The sequence below is a fragment of the Aegilops tauschii genome, chromosome 3, assembly GCF_002575655.3.
Source record: "Aegilops tauschii subsp. strangulata cultivar AL8/78 chromosome 3, Aet v6.0, whole genome shotgun sequence".
Classification (NCBI taxonomy): domain Eukaryota; kingdom Viridiplantae; phylum Streptophyta; class Magnoliopsida; order Poales; family Poaceae; genus Aegilops; species Aegilops tauschii.
Genome location: NC_053037.3, coordinates 431,446,637 through 431,457,123, shown reverse-complemented (window position 1 = coordinate 431,457,123; position 10,487 = coordinate 431,446,637). Strand labels below are relative to the sequence as shown.

The window sequence follows — 10,487 nt, the reverse complement described above, 5'->3', positions numbered from 1 at the left end:
CGTGTCGACGTATCATAGGCGCCTTCTGTCCAATGAGTGGATGACATCTGTCCCAACGATGAGCCGACACGTGTTTCCTCCAGCCAATGATGATTTTACACGTGAAAAATCCCCATTGGTCGGGGCTGTTAACGGGTTATCGGATCCAAAACCCGACCCGATAGCTTAACGGTGTTCCATTACGGTGGATGCCACGTGTCGGTCACCCTTGACGAAAGCACTTCTGTGACGCGGGATTTATCGTCATGGAAGTGGACACTTCCGTGATGATAATTTTGGTAATGTCATCGAACACTTCTACGACAGCACAGGTATGACTATCTTGATTCTGTCATAAAATCGTCATGGATGTACATGCATGACAGAAAATGCGACCTACTGTGACAAACACGTATCATCACGGAAGTGTATTTTTTTTTTAGTGTAACCATCTTAAGAATATAATTGGTCGGCAACGACGGAAGTGAAAATTTAGGTTCACTAAAGACCACAGAGTTCGGGAGCTTTCCACAAACTAAATCCTCAATATTTTCCTCCCACATTGATCGGAGTTGAGGTTTCACGATCATGGTTAACATGATAGCCTAGGAAAAGGAACTTATAAAGAAACTATTTTTCCCAAAAGATGTTTCTTACATTAAAAAGTAATGTAACATATCTCTTCACGTACCTTTGTTTATAAAACCATATGGCCAGATTGCCTTTTTTGCCGTAAATCTTTACCCTCATAAAGGCTTTATAAAGTGGGACAAACACTCCCCGACTACTGGCCGAGGAGGTTGAAGCCGATGGTCGGTCGACAAAGTTTTGTACAATGCGGATCCGAGCATTAATGATGTAAAGTACTTGGATACATAGAATCATTACACATAAATTGTGAGTAAAGTCAATTTATTGCAGCCCATCTTTTAAAGAGTCAAGGGCACAATCTCGCTGAGACAACCGAGCAGCTGACATAACACTCTCATAATTCCCTATTGGCGTTGATTTCCTGTTTATGAAGCCCCTTGGTGCCGACCTTGGCGAACTCGGCCTTCGCTAGCTCTAGCTCCTTTAAGGAGACATTTATTCTCTTTTCGAGAAGTCTGTGTTAAACAAAAAAATCAAGCGGATATCGATCCTTAATTCGGCCACCCGTGCCCACATTAAGGCTCGGGGGCTACTGGGCTTCGCGCTCCTTACTTAAAAGCCATTAATGGGTTACACCGATGCCCTGATCTGGCGTTTCCACCCGACCAGCGGCTCGGGGGCTACTGCATTGCCGATTCATGCAGACAATTTACAAAATGCAAAACAATTTTCGAGGAGATTACAATCCTTAGGTTGGTCGGCCGCACCCAACCTGAGTCTCGGGAACAATTGTGCACCGCGTTTCCATTCTTATGTACGCTGCCGAGCTAGGAGTTGATCCTGAGGCTGATTTCGCCAATCGACCTGAGTCTCAGGGGCTACTGGGATCAGCAATTTCATGTTTTCATCCAGGTGCATTTCGGATTTTAGGCCGACACACACCTTGAGAGCTACTGGCTATACATCTCATCAGCAAATAAATTGCACTAATCGGAAATAAATTCCACAAAAAATCAGCCCATGGCCGAGGTGGTGCACTACCTCGGAAGCAGTCCCACATAAAGCTTGGATGCAACTGGCTATATCCATATAGGATGTTTTCCGGCATTAAGCTCGGGTGAACTCCTTCAAAGTTTTTCAAGAATGAGATAATTTATGACACCTCGGATGCAGATCGGATGCAGATCGGCGTTGGAGCTCGGCTGCAAAAAGACATCTCGGATGTAGTTCGGCGTTGGAGCTCGGCTAGAAAAGACACCTAGGATGCAGTCTGGCGTTGGAGCTCGGAAGCCAGAGGACACCGCCGCACGGGAAACACTTCAAACCCGAGGTGTGGTGTAAAAAATAACAAGGCATTGATAAAGGACGAAGACTTAAATGGCTCCTCGGATGCCCGCCGTGTGAACACTTCAGATTTAGCTCGGCAATCCTCAAGATCAAAAATGAAAAGATTTGTTGAACCAGTTTTCAAGACCAACAACCGAAAACGAAGAACAGTTCGAAAAAACCGAGGAGCGTCCCCAACTTGAAGACCGGTTCAGGGGGCTACTGACGGTGTCCTGAACTAGGGGGGTACTCATCACGTTGTCTCCCGACCAGGTGGATCGGGCCGAGGACCCCCATGCCGGTTCACTCATGGGCCACTTCGGGCAGCTCATGCCGTATAGAAGGAGGTTTTCACAAAACTTGGCGCACAAGACGAGGACTCCTCTAAATCCTAGACCTCTGCTGCATTATATAAACCTAGGCCAGACTAGTCAATAGATGATCTCATATTCATAAGAACAATCTCGTGGTAGATATATGTACCCTATAGTACACCCATATCAATACAATCAATAGCAGGACGTAGGGTATTATCTCTTCGAGAGAGCCCGAACCTGGGTAAAATCATGTGTCTGTGTTACCATCGCTCCAAGACGCCTTGCTTAGAACTCCTACTACAAGATATGCCGGATATAAAACCGACAGCAGGGTCACTGGAGGGGAGCTGCCCCGCGAGTCGCCTAGGAGTGCGCTGGTCGCCATCTCGAAATTAGCATTTGGGGGTTTGGGAGTCGACCTCAATGTTCATTATAGCAGTATAAACCTAAACCCACGCCGTATTTCCCGTTAACTATTTGAAACTCTAATTTTTGGTTTTTAATTTTGTTAACCGAATTAAAAAATAATACTGAACGGTAGAAATCGAATTTTGGGTTTATACGGAATGTATACCCTGAGCACGTAAGCGCTGCCACTTCTCGAACGACTACCGTGCCCAAAGTAGTTTCGGTGCACCCGCGGCCACAAAGCACACCCTGATCGTGCACGCGCGACGGCCGGCCGCTAGACGTTGACATGCCTATCCTCCATGCATCAGCTATCAATGATTGAGATGCTGGGACGATTGGCGACATGCCCGCCCCGGCCTGCCGGCTCGCGCCTCCTTGGAAGCACGTCCTCTCCTTTGTTATACATGTATACATACAGATACAGTTCATGTTATAATTTCCATACCATATGATCCTCAAAACTAAAAAAAAATCCATACCATATGTCACAACAATATAGAACATGAAACCAAGGGAACAAATAGAAAACAAGAAATCAAGAGAGGAGATATCTTCTCCTTCCATGACCATTTTTATTATTTATCGGCACCTCGCGGTGGCGTCAGTGCTTATGTGCTGCCTCTCCATGATCGATCCCAACCTAACACAAGCGTTGACACCCAGAAGCTGAAGAGGGCTACTACTAGTACCGGACCGCCGGTGACCATTCCACCGGCACACGCACGGCCGCGAGAGGGTCTGATCGAGTACACGCAATGTCTCGCGCTTCTTGGCTCCTGGCGTGCTCCCCGTGCGCCGGGCTCGCGTTGCTAGCCGCGCTCACCACCGGCCTGCTGGTCCTCGGCTACGCGTCGAGCTCCTTCCTCAGGGATCCGGCGTATGGGTACGACGACCCCTACAGCCCGGACGCCGCCGACGCTGCGTCGACGGCACCGCCGGCGACCGTCCCGAGGCGCGGGGCCGGGTACCCGCCGGTGCTCGCGTACTACATCTCCGGCGGGCACGGCGACTCCGTCAGGATGACGCGGCTGCTCAAGGCCGTGTACCACCCGAGGAACCGGTACCTGCTGCACCTGGACGCCGGCGCGGGAGCCTACGAGCGGGCGCGGCTAGCCGGCTACGTCAGGTCGGAACAGCCGTTCCTCGAGTACGGGAACGTGCACGTCGTCGGCAAGGGGAGCCCCGTCGACGGCCGCGGCGCGTCCGTCGTCGCCGCCGTGCTCCGCGGCGCCTCCGTTCTCATGAGGCTTGGCGCCGACTGGGACTGGCTCGTCACGCTCGCCGCCACGGACTACCCGCTCGTATCGCAGGACGGTGAGCTGCAATCCGTGACGTCTCGTCATTTTCCCTACTCCGATTGATGATTCTTCATGTCACTGACAAAACCAATGGTGGCGTGCGCCGCGCAGACCTTCTCTACGCCTTCTCCACCGTGCCGAGGGACCTCAACTTCATCGACCACAGGATGGACTCCGAGACCGCGCCGGTGGTCGTGCTGGACCAGAATCTCCTGCAGAACACCAACGCCGAGATCTCCTTCTCGTCGGGGCACCGTCCAAAGCCTGATGCGTTCGAGCTCTTCAAAGGTTCTCCCTGGACGGTACTGAGCCGGGCCTTCGCGGAGCACTGCGTGGTGGCGCCCGACAACCTCCCGAGGACGATGCTCATGTACTTCAGCAACGCCCTGAACCCCATGGAGTTCTACTTCCAGACGGTCATGGCCAACTCGGCGCACTTCAAGAACAGCACCGTCAACCACACCTTCCGGATCGCCGTCCCGGAGACCGCGCCGCCTCACCGGTCGCGGTACGACGCCGTGGTGAGCAGCGGCGCGGCCTTCGCCGGCCGGTTCGGTGACGACGGCGACGAGGCGCTGCTGCAGAGGATAGACGAGGAGCTGCTCAGGCGACCGCTTGACGGCGTCACGCCGGGACGGTGGTGCGCCGGCAGCGACGAGCAGGCAGCGGGCGAGGAGTGCTCCGTCGGCGGCGACATTGACGTTGTCAGGCAGGGCGAGGCGGGACAGAGGCTGGCGAGCTTGATGGCCGGCCTTGTCGGGGCCGGACCGTGAGGGCGCATTGAGCATCGAGTACGAAAACACAAATATTATAGTACACGTGGCTCGCTGTACGCTAACACAAATACAGTAGTAAAAAGTTGCTTTGCAGGCCTGCTGCCAAGTCGCAATGGTCCGACATGTGTAGGAGTTCGCTGGGAGTTCCTTCTCAGCGAATGTTCACCAGTTATGTTTACTAATTGTTTTTTAGATAGCTATAGCTATAACCACTCATTTTAAGTGGTTTTTTACTTTAAAAAAAAAAATATTTACTAATTGTTCGATCTGGTGTATCGTATAAAAATCGTACGCGAGGTGCGCATAGCACAACTCTTCTTGTTTAGTACTTTGATAAATATTATGTGCTTAAATTGTTGCAATATTTTCTCCAAGGTATGACAAAAAAGATGTGCAGAAAAAAGTCACATTTTTGGCACAACATTCAACACAAAGCTATATAGGCAACGAATCATAAGATTTACAACATATGGAAAATTAAATTGCAGAATAAAAAATAACATTGCACGCAACAACACAAAAACACCTTCGCGTCATGAATCAAAATATTTAGCGGGCGCCTAGAATCATCGCAATATAGCACTTGTGTGTATGCAACAAACTGTATACGAGCTCGCCACAGGTCGAAAGAGCCCATGACATTTCAATGGAAAAATCATTGAATGAGTATGGGTATGCCAACCGCTAAAAAATCTCTGAATATCGCTACACTATTACATTGATCACCACGATCAGCACAAACTTCGTCATGACAATAGAAAACAGTGGTGTGGTGTGGTGTTGGTTTACCTTTACATTCTCCACAATATCAGTTACTCCCTTCGTTCCTAAATATATGTCTTTTTAAAGATTTCTATATATATTACATACGGATGTGTATAGACGTACTTTATAGTGTAGATTTACTCATTTTGCTCCGCATGTAGTCCATATTGAAATCTCTAAAAAGACTTATATTTAGAAACGGAGGGAGTACATACTTACATATCCGGTACACCTCAGAGTTCATGAATAAATGCCCCTAGAGTGGATCCTCAACGGCGGTCACGACTGTACATTGACGGACAAACTATTATGACTTGAGGACTCTCAGGAGAATGCGGCTCCCCTCTCCCCCGCACCCCCCCCTCCTCCGCCCCCCCCCCCCCCCAACCACTCCCCGGCCTCCGCACCCGACCAACCTCCGGCCACCGCAAGCTCTCCGCTTGAGCACACAACCACCCCCTTCCACACACTCACCACCAGCCCTCTGGATGCGCTGCTCCCATCAGTTGCGCCACCACCATCGCCATTCTTTGACCTCCCCTATGTCAAAGCTGGCCAGGTGGCTCTCTGCTGCTTCCTGGGCTGTGGCAACGCCATGGGCCTGGAGTTTGAAGATGATTGCAGCTACTACTGTCATCTTGCAGTCACTACGCCGGAGATGCACCTGGCTTCGCCCCTCTACATTGTTTTCGAGTTCTCCAACCGCCACCTCAACGCCATCACCATCGCCGCTCTGCTCCAAGCTGCCCTCGGCGGCTGTGCTGCGGACTTCTTCATCGCCATGTACTCCCTCCTCGTCTTCTGCTTCCATGTGACCTCCTCGTGGGTCGCGGAAATCATCCTAGCTCAAACTACGATCCGCCACCGCAACTACGCCTTCTCCTTCGCTAGAACCCTCCCACCGCTTCCACCACCGCCCCTTGCGGCTGCCTCATGCATGTCACTTGCTACACTCATGCAAATTCCAGAAGACCTATGCCTCCACTTCGAAGGCGTGGCCTTCACGCAGCTCCGTTCGACAGTCATCATCGACCCTTGCTCCAACCTCCATGGATGCCGCATGTATGCGCGCGTCATCCAATTCCCGTTCGCCCTCTCTGCTAGCTCTATGGCCCTACTCTCCCTCGCTTGTTTGGCGGCTGCTACCTCCACTTCAATGTCGTGGACGACGGAGACTCCTGCTTCTCGTTCACTGTCGCCAACCCAGCAGTTGCCCACCTCATTACCTCCATGGGTGACTTCCACAAACAGGGCATGCTGATCCTTTTCCCCAAGCTACCGTTCCTGGGTTGCGCCGGACGCTCGCTCGCTGGCGAGGTCAAGCTCTGTTGTACTATGCCACGTCGTCCTCTCCGATGGCGAACGTCACTGCATCACTGCCCTCACCGTCAATGGCTCTTGATCTGCCACAGGTGAGATGATCTCGGCCTGGTATTAGCTTTTTTTACCGTATGCTTCATGTTAACTGCCTTAATCAGCTCTGATACGTCTCCGACGTATCTATAATTTATGAAGTATTCATGCCATGTTTACAATAGTTTTTTATGGTTTTGGTATGATTTGATTAGAACTAACCCGGACTGACGCTGTTTTCAGCAGAACTATTATGGTGTTGTTTTTGTGCAGAAATAAAAGTTCTCGGAATGCGACGAAAATCAACGGAGAATTTTTCTGGAAAATATGAAAAATACTGGAACAAAAATCTACCAGAGGGGAGTTCTGTCAGGACCCCGATTCTAAGTCACACCGATCTAGCCTGTAACACCTCATATCACTTTGTGGCCTCACGCACGGTATTCCCACGGGTGTCGCCTTACCATGGCCCGGGACCGTTTGCGCCTTTTGGCTCACGTATATGATAATGTCACTAGCATCCATATGACAGAGAACCCGGGCCGACATGACTAGTCGTGAACCCAAAGTGGCACTAACTTACGGGGACAGGCATACGTGAATCAACATCGAGCATGTCGGTCAGCAGCGTGCGAATCCGGGCTGTAGCACTGGGCTAACAGGACTCCGGGAACCCGGGCTGTAGCAGGCTAGGTAGGACTCCGGATGTCACCGCGTGACATTTCCCCGAAGGGACAGACACAGGAACGAAGTGAATCACATGCCGGCCAGTCAAGTGTTCCGGAGCAGTAGTGCTGGGCTAGCAGGACTCCGGTGAACCGGGCTGTAGCGGACTACTATGGCTCATGGAAGCACAAGACTACATTTCCCCATAAGAGAGGCTACCAAGGATAAACAACTAGGTTGTCGGATCCCACACATACCAAGCATTTCAATCATACACACAATATGCCCGATATGTGTAAATACAACATGGCATCACAACATAACTCTACGACTCAAGTATTTATTCACTAGGCTCCGAGGAGCAAGATATTACAAACATGGGTCTCGTGACCCAACATTCAGAGCATACAAGTCAAACACATGCGGAAGCTTAACATGTCTGAGTACAGACATCTACAAATGAAAAAGGCTGAGAAGCCTGACTATCTACCAGATCCTGCCGAGGGCACAAGATCGTAGCTGAGGTATCAAGCTAAACGTCGAAGTCCACACGGAACTACTAGCGAGACTGACGTCTCTCTGCAAAACATAAAATAAGCAAACGTGAGTACAAATGTACCCAGCAAGACTTACATCAGAACTATCTACATATGCATCGGTATCAACAAAGGGGGTGGTGGAGTTTAACTACAGCAAGCCAGCTTTGACTCGGTGGCTATCCTAACTACGACTGCAAGTAACTCTTTTGAGGTGGCGCACACGAGTCCACATATTCACCATATCAATACTCCACTATGGATCCGCTCTCGTCTCCCTACGAGAACGCCATCCATAGCACTCACGCTTATCTTGTGCATTTTAGAGTATCCACTTTCACTTGTCTATGAACTGTTATAGGCAACCCAGAAGTCCTTTACCGCGGACACGGCTATTCGAATAGATCATATTAACCCTGCAGGGGTGTACTTCGTCACACACGCTCTCACCACTTACCGCCGTTTACACAGCATGTACTCGGCAACCATCAAGCGAAAGCCCAGCGAGGGTCTCAGCCACAGCCTACCTAAACACTTAAGTCTCTAGTCCAGGTTTATCGCCTATTCAGGTTCCATCCGAAGGGAGTCCGGCCAAGGTTTCCACATACGGCCCCGAACGATGTGTGCAGGGTTCCCGAGACACCAAACGGGCGCCCGGTACACCGTGCCACGTGCCTACCGCATCACAGCCCACCCCTCAGGTCAGCGCTGCCCACGGCCTCCAGCATACTACAAACACCAGAAACTACTTGCAACTCCTGGACAGAGGACAAGGGTGATTAAGAAGCCGAGAGGGTCCATTGGTTTCGGGCCCAATGCGTGGTAGTAACTGTTTCATGGATCACAAACACATAACTCAGTTCCTGAGGACGGCTGCAATGAGACAACCCACCATGTACTCCTACATGGCCTCTCACCGCTACCTTTACCAAATCGTGTTCACACACTTAGCTCACACACAGTAGGACATGTTCATCACCATTCCAACTCATCCCCGATGAATCAGACCCGACTCAACTCTAAGCAGTAGCAGGCATGACAAACAAGCATGATTGAGTAGGCACATCAGGGCTCAAACAACTCCTACTCATGCTAGTGGGTTTCATCTATTTACTGTGGCAATGACAGGTCATGCAGAGGAAAAGGGGTTCAACTACCGTAGCATGTAACAGTTGAATCGATGTTGTCCTAATGCAGTAGAAGAGAGCAGGAGCGAGAGAATGGGATTGTATCGGAATGAACAAGGGGGTTTTGCTTGCCTGGCACTTCTGAAGATATTATAGTTCTTCATCGGTGTCATCAAACTCATCGTCGGAATCACGGCTATCGAGAGGGGACAATTACCGGCAACAGAGAGGAAACACAATCAATGCAATGCAACAATATGATGCATGGTCGTGACATGTCAAGAATGTTATGATTTACATTAATGCATCTAACAACATTTTAAATGAAGTCCATATGAACTAAGGGTTCATATGCAAACTCCACATTTAGCATTTAAAATGTCATTATCATGTTTTCACCTATACAGAAGGTATAACTTAGTTTGACATGCATGAAAGTGATACAGATGGATAGATTGCATTTTTCTGATAATTTTTCATATATAATTTGTTTCATTTGGAGTTACGGATTAATTTCTATGAATTTTAGAAGTTTTGGGCATTTTCTGGAATTTCCTGTATAAAAATAATTCCAGTAATTAAATTAATGCGTCAGCATTGCGTCAGGGTGACGTCAGCTGGTCAGCGGGGTCGTCCAGGTCAAACCTGACGTGTGGGGTCCACACGTCAGTGTCACTGTTAGTAAACTAACTAATTTAGAATTAATTAAAAGTTAATCCAAGTTAATTAGCAGGCGGGCCCCACTTGTCATTGACTCAGGGGAGGGGGTCAGCCTGGGTCAAACGGGGTCAACTCGTCGGTGTTTAGCCGCCGGCGAGGCCAGACGCGGCGGCGAGCCACGGGTTTGCCCTACGGGGCACCGTTTGGCGCGCGGAGCACAGCTACGGGATGCGGACGCTCGTCCGCATCCAACCGTGGGGGTGGCGCGGCCGGGGAGTGGCCGAAGTGGCGCCGGCGACGAGCTCGGCGGCGGCGCGTGCGGGTGCAGTTGCTACGGAGCTCGAGAGCGAGATCGAGAAGGGGGAGAAGGTAGCGGAGCTCACTGCGGTCACGTAGAAGCAAACGGCGCGGTCGGGGACGGGCTGATGACGTCGGGAGGTCGCCGGCGATCTCGGAGCAGAGGCGGCGAAGTCGAGGGTGCAGGGGGCGATGCAGGCCGTTTGGCGTTGCCTGACTCGGCTGAGAGGACGAGGGCGTCGAGACGGAGCTGCTGGACAGCACGGGAAGGCGAGGGGAGTACGGTGGCTGCGGTGGTGGCGAGCGGCGGCGACGAACCCGTTCGGGTGGGTGAGAGAGAGGTCCAGGGGAGGGAATGAGCACGGGGGAGAGCGGGAGGGGTCGA

The 10,487-nt window shown here is 50.8% G+C and overlaps 1 protein-coding gene across 1 annotated transcript; it reads left to right on the top strand.

The window, feature by feature from the left end:
• Positions 1-3,240: 3,240 nt before the first annotated feature.
• LOC109777477 (beta-glucuronosyltransferase GlcAT14A) lies at positions 3,241-5,198 on the top strand. The gene is made up of 2 exons (XM_020336107.4): positions 3,241-3,938; positions 4,034-5,198. The coding sequence occupies exons 1-2, from the start codon at positions 3,380-3,382 to the stop codon at positions 4,693-4,695; spliced, it is 1,221 nt and encodes a 406-aa protein (XP_020191696.1). The 5' UTR covers positions 3,241-3,379; the 3' UTR covers positions 4,696-5,198.
• Positions 5,199-10,487: the final 5,289 nt, after the last annotated feature.